Raw genomic sequence first — 22,431 nt, forward strand, 5'->3', positions numbered from 1 at the left:
CTTATAGGCCAGTGGTTCTCAACTGGTGGCCCCCCCTTATAGGCCAGTGGTTCTCAACTGGTGGCCCCCCTTATAGGCCAGTGGTTCTCAACTGGTGACCCCCCTTATAGGCCAGTGGTTCTCAACTGGTGGCCCCCCCTTATAGGCCAGTGGTTCTCAACTGGTGACCCCCCTTATAGGCCAGTGGTTCTCAACTGGTGACCCCCCTTATAGGCCAGTGGTTCTCAACTGGTGGCCCCCCCTTATAGGCCAGTGGTTCTCAACTGTTGGCCCCCCCTTATAGGCCAGTGGTTCTCAACTGGTGGCCCCCCCTTATAGGCCAGTGGTTCTCAACTGGTGCCCCCCCCTTATAGGCCAGTGGTTCTCAACTGGTGGCCCCCCCTTATAGGCCAGTGGTTCTCAACTGGTGACCCCCCTTATAGGCCAGTGGTTCTCAACTGGTGGCCCCCCTTATAGGCCAGTGGTTCTCAACTGGTGGCCCCCCTTATAGGCCAGTGGTTCTCAACTGGTGGCCCCCCCTTATAGGCCAGTGGTTCTCAACTGGTGACCCCCCTTATAGGCCAGTGGTTCTCAACTGGTGGCCCCCCTTATAGGCCAGTGGTTCTCAACTGGTGACCCCCCCTTATAGGCCAGTGGTTCTCAACTGGTGGCCCCCCCCTTATAGGCCAGTGGTTCTCAACTGGTGGCCCCCCCTTATAGGCCAGTGGTTCTCAACTGGTGGCCCCCCTTATAGGCCAGTGGTTCTCAACTGGTGGCCCCCCCTTATAGGCCAGTGGTTCTCAACTGGTGGCCCCCCCTTATAGGCCAGTGGTTCTCAACTGGTGGCCCCCCTTATAGGCCAGTGGTTCTCAACTGGTGGCCCCCCTTATAGGCCAGTGGTTCTCAACTGGTGGCCCCCCCTTATAGGCCAGTGGTTCTCAACTGGTGGCCCCCCTTATAGGCCAGTGGTTCTCAACTGGTGGCCCCCCCTTATAGGCCAGTGGTTCTCAACTGGTGGCCCCCCCCTTATAGGCCAGTGGTTCTCAACTGGTGGCCCCCCCTTATAGGCCAGTGGTTCTCAACTGGTGGCCCCCCCTTATAGGCCAGTGGTTCTCAACTGGTGGCCCCCCCTTATAGGCCAGTGGTTCTCAACTGGTGGCCCCCCCTTATAGGCCAGTGGTTCTCAACTGGTGGCCCCCCTTATAGGCCAGTGGTTCTCAACTGGTGGCCCCCCTTATAGGCCAGTGGTTCTCAACTGGTGGCCCCCCTTATAGGCCAGTGGTTCTCAACTGGTGCCCCCCCCCCTTATAGGCCAGTGGTTCTCAACTGGTGGCCCCCCTTATAGGCCAGTGGTTCTCAACTGGTGGCCCCCCCTTATAGGCCAGTGGTTCTCAACTGGTGACCCCCCTTATAGGCCAGTGGTTCTCAACTGGTGACCCCCCTTATAGGCCAGTGGTTCTCAAACCTGTTCATGTCAAGGAGGACCACCCAAAGTGATATTTGCCTCAATCATTGTGAAGAGACAGAAACAATTAGGCTGCATCTACAAGGAGGTACTTCGTAAAAAAAGCTGTCAAGATAGCAAATGACCTCCTCTCTCTCATCCACTCTGCAGGGAGTTCCAACTACTGCCCTCTGGTAGACGGTACAAACAAAGTACCAAAGGCTAACCGTAACATTTTTTAAAATTCGTTCATACCAAATGCCATTAAGGCACTAAATGATACCATGTCTCGCTAGATTTGCTTTTTCCAATGTATTTGCCACTGTTTGTTGTCCTGCACTTTTTTGCCATGAGAAAATACGTGTGTAAGTGTTATTGCTGTTGTTGTAACTGTTTGTTTTTTACTGTTTGAGACCGAAGACAAATTTCCACACGTGGACAATAAATGAAACTAACTAACTATAACTAACATATGTATTTGGCCGTGGCGGACAATATACGGAATAAAGTAGAATATTCTGGGCTCTGATCAATGTATCTTCGGTATTCGGTACTGTATGTGTGGTGCAAACATCTTCATACTGGTTTTATGAAGATGATCTTCCTCTTTATTAATAAAGGTACTGAATAATATTGAGATGACGAGGCACAGCTTACGTGATGTAAGCTATGCCAACCCCCTTACATGATGTGATTATAATATATGATCTTGTAAAACATTTTCATGTTGCCATCTTCACTGATTCTGATGTGTAAGCCTGGCTGCAGAAACCTTCAGGAATCGCCACAGCCAGAGAAACTACAACTCCTCTAGGTGGGATAATTCCAGGATCTTGACAATTTTAAACTATGATCCCAATTTAGGCATTTATCAAATTGCCCAGAGTGACTTAATACCAGTGTTGGGGAGTATTAAGCTACATGTAGCTTAGCTACATTTTGCTGTAGCTTGTGGTATTTTAGCTACATTCATATTTGTGTACCTCGTCAAGTAGCTCAGCTAATTTTTGGGTCATTTTTTGTAGCTTAGCTACTCAAGTTACAAGCTACAATTTTGGGCAATAACATGAAATAAATATATTCATTTTGACCATTGGTTGCTGTGTTAATTCTTGTACTAGAACCCCCTTTGAAAAATCAAGGACTGTTCCTTTTTCTGATTGCTTTGAGGGCATGTCAGCACTTGACAAGCCAACAGCTGCCTCTCAGTGTTGGGGAGTATTAAGCTACATGTAGCTGAGCTACGTAGCTTAGCTACATTTTGCTGTAGCTTGTGGTATTTTAGCTACATTCATATAAAAAATAAAAATAAAAGTAGCTGAGCTACTTTTTCCTATGTAGCTGTAGCTTTACAAGCTACATTTCTCCAGGGGTAGCTATGTAGCTTGATCAAGCTACTGCCATGGTGAGCTACTTGTAGGTTTACAAGCTACGCTTTCAAAGTAACTTCCCCAACACTGCTTAATACAAAGCGCAAGATTGGAGTAAATGGCATGAACTCTAGTGGACCAACAGCAGGGTGAGCGAGTGGTCAAGTACACAGACTGCCAAGAAAACAACAGCACGGTCAATTTAAGTATAAGAGAGACTATATTCAGCCATTTTTCACTAGAGCCCAACCGATGCCAGATCTTTGTGTATCGTTTTGGATTCCTATCTTTTCGTGGTTGTCAGAAAAGTAAAATAATAGCCAACACATCGACGATATTATGGGTCTGGCTCTTAGAGTATATATTAATAGAGACGGCGCCAGATTTCTCCTCCCATCCACTTGCATTAAGTTGCTCTAAAGCGCATGAGGCGATTTCCTCCTTGCGGGTAGGAACAGAGTGCATTCTGGGATTGATTGGCCCAAACACATGAACGCACTGTGCCATTGACTATCATTGCACACGTTGCCGTATGAAACAGCGTTCACGTGTCATCATGAACGTGCACAATGATAGTCAACGGACCAGCACGTTCATGTGTTTGGCCCAGCGCTGCAATATACCAAATTCGGGCCACTATGTCCATTTCGCCTCAGGGTTTCCTCCGGGAGCCGTCTCTATTCATACATACTCTAAGGTCTGGCTCTAATAAGCACACATCACGGCCACCCAGCACACACATATAGTGACTATATGGACATAATGATGGATGATAAACATAGTGACTAGTATATGGACGATGATGGATGATAAACACACAGAGGCCATTCATTGTCTTTACCTTGGCCTTGACCAGCCGCTTGGCCATCTTTATCTTGGCCTCGCAGAAGGCCCCTCGGTACTTGGCGCTGACGTCCGTCCCTACGGTCAGGTAGGGGGGCTCGTCCAGAGTCTGGAGGGAGAGAGAGAAAGAAGGGAGGACAGGTCAGGATCAGGAAGGAAGTCCATTCTACAAACTGCCGTCTAAATCACTATAGCTCTACAAACTTTTTCGTGCCAAGGTCGGACCACCCCCCCCAAATGATATATAACCGGCATTAATGTCTTTGGCAGAGGACCCCGCCCATCTGAAAATGATTTTTGCCACCAGGGACAGGGGGGATATATACAGGAATGAACATAAACAACACTGAACCACTGATGCCATGTAGAGTTGGACTTAGTATAACATTGTAGCTTTTGTCTGTTTTTTTGTCTTTTTTTCCCTCATTGTTTTTGTTTTTCTCGTTGTCTGTTTTCTGTTTTGCTTTTGGTTTGTTTAATTTTCTATTCTTCTATAAATGTAATTTGTTTGTTTTGTTGATTGTTATGCATATCTCCAACAGTATTTTGGAATACGTTGAGATAAGGATAGGCACTAATAAGCTTTAAGCTTCTGCCTATGCCTTTTCCATCACAAAAGAAAAGGTTTTTTGTGTAATGTCTCCCTCTCTGAAAGATCGAAATAAACTATTCATTCATTCATTCATATTCATTCATTTGAACAACACTTTTGACATAATTTTCTTTTCTTTTTTTTTATAAAGAAAATCTTTATAAAGCCTGATGGAGGGGAAAGGAACTGGTTGGAATAACGTGTCCCTTCCACGCGCTACGTCCAACCAGGGAAACTCCCCCCTGTCAGGTGTAAAGGAGCAACTTGGACACTCAGGCATGAAGGAAGCATGAGTTCAAGTCCGTTGCTCTCCCCTTGTCCCCCATATATGGGGACTAGGTTGGTGGAGGGTGTGTAGAGCCCAGGATCACATTAGATGATTGACACAGGGGTGAAAAATGGGTTACAAAATCGTGAGATAAAAATATATATTAAAAGAAAAAGAAAATCTAATGATCGGGAAGAGCACCCGTCTATGAATGAAAACACAAGGCTGTTCCTCTGGGAACGCTTCCACCCTGACTGTAAGACACGGTTGTGTGTGCAGCACTGTTCACGACCAGCCAACAGGGACGTGCACAACACATAGAAGACATGATCAAAGCCTCTTTTACCCGTCTGTAAAACAACTGCCCTCTCCAGACCACCAATGCAGCATTTAGTTATATGGTGAAAGAAATGCCAATGCCCCTCCTCTCCTTTCCTTTCCATGCCATGCCGGAAGGCAACATTCAAGGAGAATAGCTTTTTTTCCCCCCCAAAGTCTCCTGAACTTGATCACAGTATTTTTTTTGCGTTGAACACATTTGTTTAGAAATCCATGTCGTGTACTGTATGTATATGTACGCCGCATCTCTATAGCTAAAGAGTGCTGGGTTGCGCCCCGAAAATAGCTGATCTACAAGCTCTCAACACGTCGCAGCGCGACGCGTATTTTTGCTAAGAATAATGTCCAAAAGTGCCCTCTTACGGGATTTTAGCCCCTGCCCCTCTAACACTCTCTGCATGTGCTTTTGCAGCACTGTTCACGAGTCCAGCCAAGACTCAGGACAGACCTAGCCTCGGTCCCAGGCTTACTTATCTGCGAAAAGAAAAGCCTGGTCACAACGTAATGCAGAGAAGCTATCGGCGGATGTATCCTCCGGAATATGCGTCAGATGTATTTGCGCCAGACCCACACCATGCTGAACACAGAGACCAGGCCAGGAGTCAGGAGGACAAACCAGACCCACACCATGCTGAACACAGAGACCAGGCCAGGAGTCAGGAGGACAAACCAGACCCACACCATGCTGAACACAGAGACCAGGCCAGGAGTCAGACCAGACCAGACCCACACCATGCTGAACACAGAGACCAGGCCAGGAGTCAGGAGGACAAACCAGACCCACACCATGCTGAACACAGAGACCAGACCAGGAGTCAGGAGGACAAACCAGACCCACACCATGCTGAACACAGAGACCAGGCCAGGAGTCAGGAGGACAAACCAGACCCACACCATGCTGAACACAGAGACCAGGCCAGGAGTCAGACCAGACCAGACCCACACCATGCTGAACACAGAGACCAGGCCAGGAGTCAGGAGGACAAACCAGACCCACACCATGCTGAACACAGAGACCAGACCAGGAGTCAGGAGGACAAACCAGACCCACACCATGCTGAACACAGAGACCAGGCCAGGAGTCAGGAGGACAAACCAGACCCACACCATGCTGAACACAGAGACCAGGCCAGGAGTCAGGACAGACCAGACCCACACCATGCTGAACACAGAGACCAGACCAGGAGTCAGGAGGACAAACCAGACCCACACCATGCTGAACACAGAGACCAGACCAGGAGTCAGGAGGACAAACCAGACCCACACCATGCTGAACACAGAGACCAGGCCAGGAGTCAGGAGGACAAACCAGACCCACACCATGCTGAACACAGAGACCAGGCCAGGAGTCAGGAGGACAAACCAGACCCACACCATGCTGAACACAGAGACCAGACCAGGAGTCAGGAGGACAAACCAGACCCACACCATGCTGAACACAGAGACCAGACCAGGAGTCAGGAGGACAAACCAGACCCACACCATGCTGAACACAGAGACCAGACCAGGAGTCAGGAGGACAAACCAGACCCACACCATGCTGAACACAGAGACCAGACCAGGAGTCAGGAGGACAAACCAGACCCACACCATGCTGAACACAGAGACCAGACCAGGAGTCAGGAGGACAAACCAGACCCACACCATGCTGAACACAGAGACCAGACCAGGAGTCAGACAAGACCAGACCCACACCATGTTTCACACAGAGACCAGGCCACCGACCGACACACATAAACCCACACAGCTGAGTGATTCATCTGGTGAAGAAAAAAGGAAAAAAACGCAGCATACCATACCATCTGCTCTGGCTGTGGGAGAATTCGCCTCAGAGGGGCAAAGAGAGAGAAAAAGCAACTCGGCTATACTATACTACTGGCTATAATGAATACAACCGTCCGTGGAGCTAATGAAAGGCACAAGGCAGAGTCTTGTATCATCATTGGATGTGTATGGAGACTGCTCCGCCTCAAGGACACAAAGGGGCAGAGGTTCGGAGGATACAGACGTGCCGTTTCCAGCGTGGAGGAGGAGGAGGGGGAGATAACCATCTTAACTATACCTGAACCCTGTAGCAGTGTTTTTTTTCGTCGACTGAAACTATGACGAAAGATGTTCGTCGACTACCGGTACCTTTTTCCACTGACGAAAACTAAATGGAAACTAAAATGAAAACTAAAACTATAAGACTAAATATATTGACAATTTCGTCAACAAATAAAAACTAGACTAAAATGTTAGGAAGGGACTAGTGGACAAGAGATCCAGTAAAAGTCATTTTATACTTGGTAGCATGCTGAAAATAGCTGATCTACAAGCTCACAACGCGTCGCGCTGCAACGCATTGTGAGCTTCACGGTCAAGGTAAACTTTATTGTATTAAAATTTGTCTTGAGCTTCTAGATCATATCATATATATTTGTGTAAAATCAGCCATTACGATCAAGGCCTGCCAAAATACATTTTAGTCTAAATCACCTGTAGACTTAGTCGACTAAAGTCTTATGATATTTAGTCGACTGAAACTAAACAAAAAAAAAAACATCCCAGGTGACTAAAATGTGACTAAAACTAAATGAAAACTATTCAATAGACTATGACTAAAACTAAAATAAAAAATGTGCTGCCAAAAACAACACTGCCTGTCCATATTCTGTCGCCAAGATTTGGTGGAGAGTAAAAGCTCATAGTGAGCTTGTAGATCTGCTGTTTTGGCAGAGATATTTTGTGTAGAGGGAAAAAGGATTAATATAGAGTCCAGTGGTTCTCAACCAGTGGTCCTCGAGGGGGGTTCCAGGTGGTCCCCAGCTAAATGATGGAGAGTTGGTAACCAAATGGACCCTTTAACTCTTGAGAGCATAAATTGAAACCGTACGGGTCCATTTGGTTTCATTTTACGCTCTCAAGAGTTACATTATTGTTAAACATCTGCATTACATCTGAATTGTTATTTTGATCGTCTGCCAACAGCATGGAATTGTGGACAAAATCTTATCCAACGATAACAAAAGGTTTTGGGTCTGAGCCATGAGGCTAAATCTCATCAAATGGTGGTCCGTGGCTCAAATGCCGAATTAATAATGGACCTTCATATGAAAAAGGTTGAAAACCACACATATAGACAGACCCCTGTGGGGCTGTGGGACACCGCCCAAAAAGTACCACTTGGTTGAGCCTCAGTGTCCCTATCCTGGGGGCACATATACAAGCTCACAACACGTTGCATCATGGCACGCTGTGAGCTGGTACGGCTACGTTTGTCGAAGACTCCGAGACAGGTGGGGCTGTCAGTTACACACACACACACACACACACACCGTTACACATAGACATCAAAGGGGGCTTCATCCCCTGCCCTTTTACCCGTCTGTAAAACAACTGCCCTCGTCTCCAGACCACGAATGCAGCATTTACTACATGGTGAAAGAAATGCCGAATTGAATTTTGAGGTCAGGCCTTAATGTGTGAGCCTGGATGGAACGGGATTGATCATTAATAAATCAATAATGAGGACTTCCTCCACCAGGGCAGTCAGGATGCTCAGTGCTCACCGCTTCAGAACAGACGTTTAACAGTGGTGGGAAGAAGTACTCAAATCTTTTACTTTACATAAAAGTAGTAGAAATACTCGGTTACAAGTAAAAGTCTGGAATTCGAATTGTACTTAACCCATCTTGGGCGGGAACACCTTTTAGCTATTGAAAAATAGCAGATCTACAAGCTCATAGCGCGCCATCGAGTGGCGTGCTAAGAGCTTGTAGGTCTGCTATTTTTGAAAAATCGAAGAACGACTGACATAGAAACAGATTTTTCAGAAAACTGTCATTTTCAAACAGACATTTTTAGAATCTGATCTCAGGTCAAAATGGGTTAAGTAAATGTACGTTGTTACTTTCCACCACTGGATATTAACACCACAAACACAGGTTTCCGAGCGGCCTTTACCCAGCTGTCATTCAGTGTCATGTTTGCATGCAAACGTTTGTAAACATTGGTGTCACTGTCTGTCAGTAATCTAAAGAAATAATCTATTGTTACTTTAACATTGGTGTCACTGTCTGTCAGTAATATAAATAAATAATCTATTGTTACTTTAACATTGGTGTCTGTCATTGTCTGTCAGTAATCTCATCATGAGAAATTGAGTATCAAATAAATAATCTCTGATCAAGAAAACTAGCACTGTCCATTTGGTTTCATCTCAAGAGTTACATTATTGTTAAAGCATCTGCATTATACTTAATTTACAAGAAGTACTTAACTCTACAATTAGAGAATATAGAAGAATGTAGGAGAATGTAGAAGAATTGAAACCAGGTGTCACTGTCAGTAATCTCATCATGAGAAATTGAGTATCAAATAAATAATTTATTTGATACTCAATTTCTCATGATGAGATTACTGACAGTGACACCTGGTTTCAATTATTTATTTAATAAATAATCTCTGATCAAGAAAACTGACTGATCAAGCGCTGTGACGTGAGCAAGCTTTGCAAAAGAAAGACAACAAAGGCACCCAGATTGTTTGTTTTGGCCAAATTACTTCAATAATGTGAAGTCAATATAGCCTTGTTCGCTTATTTGATTTAAATTAAATGAACAACGCCAAGTTCAATATTGTATACTATGACTTGAATTTAGCCTCGTTTGCTTATTTAATTTACATGGGAATGTTAATATGTATTACATTTGGGCTAGTCTATTTATTCCCAGGTCAAATAAACAACTGTCATCACTGAATGGTATCAGTGGCTTTTTAATAGAGTGAGTGTTTTTCTGTTCTTTTTAAGGATAGGCAGAATACTGTTCTGAATAGAAGACTTACTTTCTGTACCGACGCCAATGAGTATTATACGAATCATGTTCTGTTGTAAGTAGGATTTATAAGCTTTAAGCTTCTGCCTATTCCTTTTGATCATCTTAGTAAATCAAAGGACAAGATTATTGGGAAGAATCTCCTCCTTTATTAACAAAAGGGCCCTCAGGACCTTAGCTGGAGCCCTCATACTGCCCATTTTTGACTATTCTTGTACGTCCTGGTTCCCTAACACCTCAATGGCACATAAAACCAAACTTCAAACTTCCCAAAACAAACTAATCTGACTTCTTCTTCGCCTAGGGCCCATGACCCACCTACTGTATATGCGGAGCATTTTGACAGCATAGGCTGGCTCAGGGTGGAAGACAGAGTCAAGCAATTGAAGATGGGCCTGACTTTCAAAATAATATAAATGCAACTTTACCCTCCATGCCCTCAGTACCCACTTACTTGACAAATTACTTAAAAAAAAACACCCACAGCCATAAAACTAGAGGGAGCGTGAACAACGATCTGGTGCCACCCATTTATAAAACAAATATGGGCAAGTTCACCTTCCAAAGCACTGCTACCCAGGTGTGGAATGCCCTCCCCCCATCGCTCAAAACAAACAAATCACTGGCTTCCTTCAAGACAGGCCTAAAGATTCACCTGTCAGCAGGTCAAAGGGAGAGGAGGTGATCGCATCAGCCTCTTTATGCGAATAATCCCCTTCCGATTAAACTTTGGCCCCAACCTGTGCATACTGTATATTTCATGTTTAGAGCAAATGTATATGTTGTTTTACATTATTACTGTTATATCAATTGTTGTTACTGTGTTACATTATTATTCATGTCATGTGTGAGTGGATGGGACCCGAATGGAAAAAAGGTCTTTCTTCGGTGAAATCCTTGTTTTGGACAGAAATGCCTGACTGTACATTGTGCTGTTTGCATTTATATGTTGCCTAAATAAAATATTCAATCAATCAAAATCTTCATGTTTTGTTTTTTTCTAACAGCTTCCATTCATTGTCTGTAAATATTGTATTTGAAACTGAAGGACGATCAAATAAACTAAACTAGACTAAAAGTACTGATCAGTTGGAAATTGAAAGTCAAGTTAGTGCAGAACAAGTGGAGTTTGTTGCACTGACCTATGGTCAGCTTCAGGTACTGACCTATGGTCAGCTTCAGGTACTGACCTATGGTCAGCTTCAGGTACTCTGACCTATGGTCAGCTTCAGGTACTGAACTATGGTCAGCTTCAGGTACTCTGACCTATATGGTCAGCCTCAGGTACTGACCTATGGTCAGCTTCAGGTACTCTGACCTATGGTCAGCTTCAGGTACTGACCTATGGTCAGCTTCAGGTACTCTGACCTATGGTCAGCTTCAGGTACTGACCTATGGTCAGCTTCAGGTACTCTGACCTATGGTCAGCTTCAGGTACAGACCTATGGTCAGCTTCAGGTACTGACCTATGGTCAGCTTCAGGTACTGACCTATGGTCAGCTTCAGGTACTCTGACCTATGGTCAGCTTCAGGTACTCTGACCTATGGTCAGCTTCAGGTACTCTGACCTATGGTCAGCTTCAGGTACTCTGACCTATGGTCAGCTTCAGGTACTGACCTATGGTCAGCTTCAGGTACTGACCTATGGTCAGCTTCAGGTACTCTGACCTATGGTCAGCTTCAGGTACTCTGACCTATGGTCAGCTTCAGGTACTGACCTATGGTCAGCTTCAGGTACTGACCTATGGTCAGCTTCAGGTACTCTGACCTATGGTCAGCTTCAGGTACTGACCTATGGTCAGCTTCAGGTACTGACCTATGGTCAGCTTCAGGTACTGACCTATGGTCAGCTTCAGGTACTCTGACCTATGGTCAGCTTCAGGTACTGACCTATGGTCAGCTTCAGGTACTGACCTATGGTCAGCTTCAGGTACTGACCTATGGTCAGCTTCAGGTACTGACCTATGGTCAGCTTCAGGTACTCTGACCTATGGTCAGCTTCAGGTACTGACCTATGGTCAGCTTCAGGTACTCTGACCTATGGTCAGCTTCAGGTACTGACCTATGGTCAGCTTCAGGTACTGACCTATGGTCAGCTTCAGGTACACTGAATTGATAGTCGATTTACCAAGTGAAAAATGTAAAATGGTTGAATCAGCTATTACCAAAGTATAGGGGTGCAACAGTTATTTAAACTAAATTGATTGTATTGATTATAAAACATAATTGATTTTACAAAAATAATCAACATGATTTTCCTTTGCAAAAGTACCGACAATAATAGATCTACACCTCACTTGTAACAAATGCGTTGGTAGCTTGTAGCTGCTATTTTCTGTATTTCTGTGCGGCTCTATTGCGCAACAAACGGCTTAGGAGATTCATTAGACTAATTGATTAGCAATAATCAATTAGTCTTTCACCTCGACTCGTTTACCGGTTGTGTATTAAAGACATTTAATTTAATTTAAAATAGCAATCGATAAAACAATTAGTAAGAACATAAGTAGTAGTTGTGGCCCTGTGACCAACAAAGCAGTGTATTTACTGGCAAAAGCTGGTGTAATTAATTAAAAAGGTGTATTTATTTATTATTATTAATTATTTTCCATGTATACATTTTTACCCTAAATGGACCCTTGCTGGTCACATTTTGCTACATGTACACTCTCAGACTTAACCCATTTTGGGCAGGAACCCCTTTTGGTGTTTTAACTAAGCATTATGTTCTACTTTAGCTATTGAAAAATAGCAGATCTACAAGCTCATAGGTCTGCTATTTTTGAAAAACCGTGAAAATGTGGCACAAATCTTTGAATATAATATATTCTTTCAGAAGACTTTTTATTTATTTCGATGTCAGGCCTAAATGTGTTTAAACACTGAGCCTTTTACTGTAGAGTAGTCTAAATAATATGAGCGCTCTCTCACAGTAGGGTTGCCTCCTGTGCTCAGCTCAGTAGCCTGCCCTGCATGCCATATTACGTCAACCTTGGCTGGCTGGCAGTCATGATGATAATATCTGTCGAAAGGGAGGGAACACCCTTCTTCCTGTACAGTATAGGAGGACTGACTGACGCAGCATAAACAAGCCTGTCGAAAAATAAGTGCAACTCTTGCCAATACTTAGTTTCATTGGGCGTACTGTACATTATGCCTCATGACGGAAACAATGCGTTTGATGTCATCTTTTCACAACATCAACATTTCCTGGAGGAACACACAGAAGACTTGCAGTGGGGGGGGGGGGGGGGTTTCTGGGTTTTTTTAGGCCACACTTGTTCTCCTCACATCAGAACAATGGATTCAGGATTTATTTTCTCCTTAAAGGCCTTATTCATACTCTGCGGCGGTAAGCGCTTCACTGCTTACGTTACATTTTTTACTAACCACCGTGGGGTCACCTTATCACCTAAAACTGGAGTATGAATAGGCCTCAAGTCTCTCCTGCTGTCTCAGAACCGATCTGGGTTTTACAGCCGTAGCCTAAAGTTTTCTTTCGGGACATTCATTGTGTGTGCGTCACCATTAAAGGTTCTGTGTGAATGTGTGGGGTCGCCTTTTACTCTAAGGCGACAAGTTTGATCACAAAAAGTCAGTGGCCACTGTGTCCCTGACTGTCCAAGCATCGTTGAGAAACACTGGACACGTTTTTCGGAAAACTGACGGAAAAAAGACGTAGCAGTGTGCACTCAGGGACCTTTACTGTCTCCTGGAGCTCCACATATAGTGTTGTGCTGCCTGATGCCTGATGCCTCTGGTACAAGAAGACACTTCCCAGAGAGTTACCGTACGCAGAATTAAGTCCTAGTTACAGCACACACTGGCACTTTTTGATCCAGAGTCTTCAGCCAACAGCGTTGTATTATCCTCATGATCAGCTCCCAGGCTGCTTCTGCTGGGAGTTAGCCCAACAGCACATCAGGCAGAAAAATGCACAAATGCTGCCGAGTGACATCATCCCCCCCCCCCCCCCCCCCCACCCCCATCACCAGCTCCAGTTGATTCGAAGACAAGAATTCTTGTTAAAAGAAAGAATCTGAGGAGCCATGCACTTTGCGTATTTAAACAGCAGCTGAAGGCTGGTCACAGTCAGGGCAGGGCAGGACAGAACCGGGGCAAGAAGCCTGCCCCTGTTCCCATGCCGAGGCAGAGAGAGGGGTTCTGACAGATGGGGATCCAGGGGCAGAGAGAGGGGTTCTGACAGATGGGGATCCAGGGGCAGAGAGAGGGGTTCTGACAGATGGGGATCCAGGGGCAGAGTGCTATAGTACTCCAGTCCCTCCGCCTCATTAGTCTTTTGGCGCAGTCTGGCCCGGCCGGCCAAACACAGCATTTACATGACACAGCAAAGCCAGTTCCACCGGCTGACCGTTTCTCTGGTAGTATACTGTACTATAGGCAGCAGCAGCACGAGGCTTGACTGCTTGCAGCATACTGTACGTGCTACTGTAGTGCACACACACAGGCCCCATCAGTGTTTTTGTCTTATTTTCCATTTGCACCAATAAGCCTCTTTGACTTTCCCTGCAGTTAAGCCTGTTCTTTTCTTCCTCTGAAAAGGGACCCCAGCTTCAGAGCCATGGAGAGAGAGAGAGAGAGAGAGAGAGAGAGAGAGAGAGAGAGAGAGAGGGCATGTGGGTTATCTTGACAGCTGTGGCGGCCAGACCTCCCCAACTCAACGAGGGAGGGCTGATAAAACCTCCCTACCGAGGCCAGATTTACATTCGTCATGCTCAAGCCAACACAAATAGTAGGTTTGTTATTTCCACTGATAATGGCCCTCCATTTCCTCCTGCACTCATTAGTAGGGCACGGATAAAGGGAATTCCATTCCATTGTTTGATCATTCCTTTCAGCCTATATTATGCCGGTGTCTGGAAGACACTGTCCCTGCAGTTTAATTTCCCCACGCTCGTGACTCTCTCTCGGCGACACACAGCAGGGTTTTTTCTCTCCCACTCAGATTTCAACCAATCAAGTTGACAAAAGCCTGCGGAGGTGGAAGTCCTGTGGCTCTGGGTGGGAGGTGTTGCGCATTGTGCCAACTCGTAATGAGCTGCAGACCTCCAGCACCTTAACAAGAGCTGCACACCTCCTAGGGATGCCACAAAGTGACCATTTGCCCAATCGAATAATCTACAGCTCTGGCGATTAATAATCGATTAATCGACCCCCCCCCCCGGCAAAAAATAAATAAAATCAATATCAGATAAAACTTTTAACAAGAGCGTGCACATAACAAGAGTGCACCTAACAAGAGCTGCACACCTCCAGCACCGAACAAGAGCTGCAGACCTCCAGCACCTAAACAAGAGCTGCAGACCTCCAGCACCTAAACAAGAGCTGCACACCTCCAGCACCTAAACAAGAGCTGCACACCTCCAGCACCTAAACAAGAGCTGCACACCTCCAGCACCTAAACAAGAGCTGCACACCTCCAGCACCTAACAAGAGCTGCACACCTCCAGCACCTAACAAGAGCTGCACACCTCCAGCACCTAAACAAGAGCTGCACACCTCCAGCACCTAAACAAGAGCTGCACACCTCCAGCACCCAACAAGAGCTGCACACCTCCTAACAAGAGCTGCACACCTCCTAACAAGAGCTGCACACCTCCAGCACCTAAACAAGAGCTGCACACCTCCAGCACCTAACAAGAGCTGCACACCTCCAGCACCTAACAAGAGCTGCACACCTCCAGCACCTAACAAGAGCTGCAGACCTCCAGCACCTAAACAAGAGCTGCAGACCTCCAGCACCTAAACAAGAGCTGCAGACCTCCAGCACCTAAACAAGAGCTGCACACCTCCAGCACCTAAACAAGAGCTGCACACCTCCAGCACCTAAACAAGAGCTGCACACCTCCAGCACCTAAACAAGAGCTGCACACCTCCAGCACCTAACAAGAGCTGCACACCTCCAGCACCTAACAAGAGCTGCACACCTCCAGCACCTAAACAAGAGCTGCACACCTCCAGCACCTAAACAAGAGCTGCACACCTCCAGCACCAACAAGAGCTGCACACCTCCTAACAAGAGCTGCACACCTCCTAACAAGAGCTGCACACCTCCAGCACCTAAACAAGAGCTGCACACCTCCAGCACCTAAACAAGAGCTGCACACCTCCAGCACCTAAACAAGAGCTGCACACCTCCAGCACCTAACAAGAGCTGCACACCTCCAGCACCTAACAAGAGCTGCACACCTCCAGCACCTAACAAGAGCTGCACACCTCCAGCACCCAACAAGAGCTGCAGACCTCCAGCACCACAAGAGCTGCAGACCTCCAGCACCTAACAAGAGCTGCACACCTCCAGCACCCAACAAGAGCTGCACACCTCCAGCACCTAAACAAGAGCTGCACACCTCCAGCACCTAAACAAGAGCTGCACACCTCCAGCACCTAAACAAGAGCTGCAGACCTCCAGCACCACAAGAGCTGCAGACCTCCAGCACCCAACAAGAGCTGCACACCTCCAGCACCTAAACAAGAGCTGCAGACCTCCAGCACCACAAGAGCTGCAGACCTCCAGCACCCAACAAGAGCTGCACACCTCCAGCACCTAAGCAAGAGCTGCACACCTCCAGCACCTAAACAAGAGCTGCACACCTCCAGCACCTAAACAAGAGCTGCACACCTCCAGCACCTAAACAAGAGCTGCACACCTCCAGCACCTAAACAAGAGCTGCACACCTCCAGCACCTAAACAAGAGCTGCACACCTCCAGCACCTAAACAAGAGCTGCACACCTCCAGCACCTAAACAAGAGCTGCACACCTCCAGCACCTAAACAAGAGCTGCACACCTCCAGCACCTAACAAGAGCTGCACACCTCCAGCACCTAAGCAAGAGCTGCACACCTCCAGCACCTAAACAAGAGCTGCACACCTCCTAACAAGAGCTGCACACCTCCTAACAAGAGCTGCACACCTCCAGCACCTAAACAAGAGCTGCACACCTCCAGCACCTAAACAAGAGCTGCACACCTCCAGCACCTAAACAAGAGCTGCACACCTCCAGCACCTAACAAGAGCTGCACACCTCCAGCACCGAACAAGAGCTGCACACCTCCAGCACCTAAACAAGAGCTGCACACCTCCAGCACCTAACAAGAGCTGCACACCTCCAGCACCTAACAAGAGCTGCACACCTCCAGCACCTAACAAGAGCTGCAGACCTCCAGCACCTAACAAGAGCTGCACACCTCCAGCACCTAACAAGAGCTGCAGACCTCCAGCACCTAACAAGAGCTGCACACCTCCAGCACCTAACAAGAGCTGCACACCTCCAGCACCGAACAAGAGCTGCAGACCTCCAGCACCTAAACAAGAGCTGCACACCTCCAGCACCGAACAAGAGCTGCACACCTCCAGCACCGAACAAGAGCTGCACACCTCCAGCACCTAACAAGAGCTGCACACCTCCAGCACCTAAACAAGAGCTGCACACCTCCAGCACCTAACAAGAGCTGCACACCTCCAGCACCTAAACAAGAGCTGCACACCTCCAGCACCTAACAAGAGCTGCACACCTCCAGCACCTAAACAAGAGCTGCACACCTCCAGCACCTAAACAAGAGCTGCACACCTCCAGCACCTAAACAAGAGCTGCACACCTCCAGCACCGAACAAGAGCTGCACACCTCCAGCACCTAAACAAGAGCTGCACACCTCCAGCACCTAACAAGAGCTGCACACCTCCAGCACCGAACAAGAGCTGCACACCTCCAGCACCTAACAAGAGCTGCACACCTCCAGCACCTAACAAGAGCTGCACACCTCCAGCACCTAAACAAGAGCTGCACACCTCCAGCACCTAACAAGAGCTGCACACCTCCAGCACCTAAACAAGAGCTGCACACCTCCAGCACCTAAACAAGAGCTGCACACCTCCAGCACCTAAACAAGAGCTGCACACCTCCAGCACCTAACAAGAGCTGCACACCTCCTAACAAGAGCTGCACACCTCCAGCACCTAAACAAGAGCTGCACACCTCCAGCACCTAAACAAGAGCTGCACACCTCCAGCACCTAAACAAGAGCTGCACACCTCCAGCACCTAAGCAAGAGCTGCACACCTCCAGCACCTAAACAAGAGCTGCACACCTCCAGCACCTAACAAGAGCTGCACACCTCCTAACAAGAGCTGCACACCTCCTAACAAGAGCTGCACACCTCCAGCACCTAAACAAGAGCTGCACACCTCCAGCACCCAACAAGAGCTGCACACCTCCAGCACCCAACAAGAGCTGCACACCTCCAGCACCTAAACAAGAGCTGCACACCTCCAGCACCTAAACAAGAGCAGCACACCTCCAGCACCTAAACAAGAGCAGCTCTCACCTACAATATTGGCATGCAGAGAACAGGGCACCGCAGTATCTAAGACCGCCTATTGGGCTATTCACCTAGTGCTGCTGCTGATGTGTAAAAATGAACTTGCTATACGGCATAAGCAATTATGACTTTTCAAACATTTACCAAATACAGTTCCATGCTGTTCCAGATTGATTGAGTTTAAGCCTGAATTTGAGCATGCTAAGACGTGATCTCGCAGTCCGACGCAGCTGGGTGTGGGATGCCATGTTGTGTGTCGTTTTTTTTGTCGATTTATGTGTTCGTCTTGTTTGTTTTAGCTCTGAAACTTGATTTAGGATAAGCGGTTTGTAACGGTCAAACCGCCACTTCCCTGCCAGTGTAGGATTATACAATTTCTTAGTTTTGATACTAGCACACTAATCTGCATATTGTTTTGTGTACCTATACTATTCTCTTATATTATAGAGTGTCGCAGTCCCTCCCCCTTTCAGAACAACGAGTGGCCCAGGAAATGAATCGCAATGCATTTGTGCCATATAGGCATTTCGTGCTTTATTTATTTAAAGACCTTTTAAGCGTCGTACGAAGCCAACACACATAATATTTTGGACCAAACAAATAATTACAAAGAAGAAAAACAACAAAAAAAGCCGGGGTTTTTTCTACTTTCTAATTATTTGTTTGGCCCGAAATATTGTGTGTGTTGTCATGATTTGTCACGACAAGAGTTGGCTTCGTACGACGCTTAAAAGGTCTTTAAATAAATAAAGCACGAAATGCCTATGGCACAAATGCATTGCGATTCATTTCCTGGGCCACTCGTTGTTCTGAAAGGGGGAGGGACTGCGACGCTTTATAGTGATTATATGGCATCTATATGTAGAAGACATATTACACATATGTTGTAAGTACATCACTATTTGATACAATGTATACCCTGACATGTTGAATAAACAAGACTGTGGTAAAAAACCCAAAATGCAGCTCCCACTGACATGGAAAGATTATTATGAGACATACCTATCTAAACTGTCAAAACGACTTGGAGGTTAAAAGAGTGCAACTGAGAAAAACTGAGAAATGATAATCCCAGGGCTTTAAATGATGATCTCGAACAGGAGGCTTTTCTCCAACAGAGGATGAAACCAGAGGCAGAGGTCATGGCGCGCTGATCATCTCGGCGCTGAAGTACTCGAGCCAATTTAGTCTCAGCACAGGTCATACATACCAAGTACATAAGAGTACATCACTAACGCTTTGTCTGTGTGTGATACATACCAAGTACGCAAGAGTACATCACTATCGCTTTGTCTGTGTGTGAAGCGAAACCAACACAGTCAAACTCGGAAGAGTGGAACCAAATGGAACCAAATGGAACTGTAAGTGACAAAGTGTGGTGGATTGGGTTCCATGTGTGTACACTATTCAGGGTTACATTAACACTAAGGATTTTACTGTTAATATTTTAAGTGCTTGTGCTTTCTCAGCAAACGCGATGCGTTTGTGGACAGAGAAAACAAAAATGTCCCGAGTCAGTAAAAGATCTCGTGGCTGAAAACATTCTGTCCTCACTGAAGAAAATATATGACACTGGCAACGGCAGCAACACAGCACAAGTTCTGCTCAATACAACGGCAGCAACACAGCACAAGTTCTGCTCAATACAACGGCAGCAACACAGCACAAGTTCTGCTCAATACAATGGCAGCAACACAGCACAAGTTCTGCTCAATACAAACACTGAGGTCATTAACATTTCAGCAGTCGATTCAACACAACACACACCACGGTCGAAACCAGCCACTACTGTTCAAAAGGAACTTCCCAGAGGGCTCAAAATGAAGTATATAGTATTACTGAAATACATCCCCGCTATCAAAAGGGAAGTGTGCCACACATGTTTGTCTGAAGGTTTTATGACCCGGCATTACGTCTAGGGTCAGGTAAGCCCTAAACCGTTAGTCCAGCAGTGAGAAAAGGAAGGACTCCAGTCTGTTGGCCCAGAGCCAAAAGATGTACTTTCTGTCTTAAGGCCGCCGACTAATCACTTTACTATCTTCACTCTTGAATAGGAAAGGCACAACAAGCTTTAACCCATTAAGACTTGGGGCCGCTTCAACAAAAATGCCCAATTCTTAATCAGTATAGTTCTTTCAAGAGTTTTCAAAACAGTTGAAAAGACTAAAATAGCAGATGTACAAGCTTGCAGTGCGGCACACGTTGTGAGCTTGAATACCGGCTCTTTATGAATAGCCAACACTAAAAATGACACAGATCCTTTCCCGGTTTCAATGGGTTAAAATAAATAATGCTGTAATGATTGCCGTCATTTCAAGCATTGCTTTATTTATTGAAGTTGTTGTAGTTTGTTTATATTCCTTTATAGCCTTTCAAATAAAAGTCTGTATCCGGTGATCAGAGCTGGCACAATGCCTATTCAGGGATATTTATATTCATATTCATGTTTTCAAACTTCATCTCACCTTATAGTCTACCGTTGAGTATTGAAATGCAAAGATGTGGCTATAAGCATATTACAATACAAAAAGAAATGTAACAGCCGTGTGTGATGGATGTAATAGGAATGTGGGTGTCATTACACTGTCGCTACATCAGTATGAGCTACACGGACTTCCATCTCACAAACTAACTATAGATATTAAGCCTGAAGAACTACTTAGGCAAGAATAACAAAAGTAATTGTATAATAAAACCACATTGTGGCATAATTAATGTACTTGTACGTTTCATGGAAGACAGAGGCATGCAGAAAATAATTACTACACTCCCCCCAGCCTAGCTCACACGCTGCACAATAATCCCACTGTGAATTAGCTCTTTGTCAGAGTAGAGTCACCTCAATATCAGTGACTCGTGCTTTGGCAGAGGGTTGCCTTGACAATACAGCATGGCCGGCTTTAAACAAGAGAGGAAATGCAGGCCTGGGCCATGGCTCAGTGGTCCAGGCACCTTGGCTGGTAATCCAGTCTGGCAGTGTGCCGCGGGTTCGACTCCCGATCCCGACGGCCTTTACTGCATGTCTTCCCCCCCCCCCCCCCCATCTCTCTCCCCATTTCCTGTCAGCCTACTATCTGTCCCTCCATAAAAAACACGCATGCACGGCGCACGCACACACACACACACACACAACACACACACACTATGGGCCTGATTCTTCAAAAACGAAATGCGCCAGAGTGTAACGGTGACGGAAACAGATATCGTATTTATCCGTCCGATCAAGCTACGTTGAGATGACGTGTTATTCAGAGAGTGGTGTGTACCACAGGTGCGCTGGCGTATCGCAGGTGTATGTCATACTGAAAGCAGCGGGTGCAAAGTGATCGGAAAAGCAACCGACAACCTCATCTGCATTGATCCACGCCCCATATCGACCATAAAAGGCTTCAAGCATGACTCAGCAGACAGCAGTTTGTCTGAGATCACAGCCGCGGTCACTGCTATATCCAAGCTTACAATGGTGCGTGCTCCGCTGAAGCAATATAATTATAATTTATTTAATTAAGTTCGGGACCAAGGCGGGTGTTCACTCACACCTTTGCAGAGGTAAAACATATCCGATATTATGTCAATGCAAAAGTCGTCTTTTCAGAGAGAGCGAGAGAGAGAGAGAGACGAGAGAGGGAGGGGGGCTGCATGGGCCCTCGACACTGTTGCGCGATAAAGAACAGTAGCCCATAGCCCCATACATTCATAAGTAAATATATTATAGGCCTACCTCGTAGGCCTGGGATCCTCTTGTCTGAAGAAATTATAATCCAGTGAGTTTATCCAGTGAGTTAAACTATTCTGTGTGTGGCATCCATGTGATCAATATCAATATAGGCCTACATTATTATAAATTCTGTCTGTCTGTCCGTCATGTTCACGAGTGGAGGTGAGCTGGTTTAAAACTGATATGACTGGCCGACTTTCAAACACGCTGCATTCATTAGGCTATAAATGTGGTCTTCTATTTTTTTATATAGGGCTAATTAGCCCTATTCATTTTCCAATGTGAATCGGATCGGCAGCACGCTGCTGTCTGCCCCCCCCCCCCCCCCCCCCCCCGTTAGATTCGTACAGTGCAAAATGCAGATAAGTGTAGGCCTATGTTCTTATTATAATTGTGAGTTTGTTTTTTAACATGCAGTCCGCGAGAGCCGATCTACAAGCTCACAACGCGTTGCACTGCGAGTAGCCTAGAGAAGGCTGTCCAGTGAGCAGCGCAATCGCGCATGGCATGCTATAGAAATATCCTAATAAATAAATAAAAGGTGTCGGGGCTTGCAGGGGCAGTTTCCTTATGGGACTCTATAGGCTAACTTGCCTCTAGAATGCATGCAATGCAAGTGCACTCGGCTTTTATATATATATATATATATATATATATATATATATATATCGTTTTTTTATGTGCTGATCGACCAATATGTTGGGGGCACATGCCTACAT

At 46.1% G+C, this 22,431-nt stretch overlaps 1 protein-coding gene across 4 annotated transcripts in view; it reads right to left on the minus strand.

The window, feature by feature from the left end:
• The window catches only part of arid4b (AT-rich interaction domain 4B), a 79,898-nt gene that overhangs the window by 48,783 nt on the left and 8,684 nt on the right, over positions 1 to 22,431 (minus strand). For all 4 annotated transcript variants that reach the window (XM_083774555.1, XM_083774557.1, XM_083774556.1 and 1 more), the window contains exon 3: positions 3,635 to 3,745. In XM_083774555.1, coding sequence (XP_083630681.1) covers positions 3,635 to 3,745 — 111 coding nt within the window. The remainder of the gene's footprint in view (positions 1 to 3,634; positions 3,746 to 22,431) is intronic.

This window comes from Protomyctophum parallelum, assembly GCF_964188405.1.
Source record: "Protomyctophum parallelum genome assembly, chromosome: 10".
Classification (NCBI taxonomy): domain Eukaryota; kingdom Metazoa; phylum Chordata; class Actinopteri; order Myctophiformes; family Myctophidae; genus Protomyctophum; species Protomyctophum parallelum.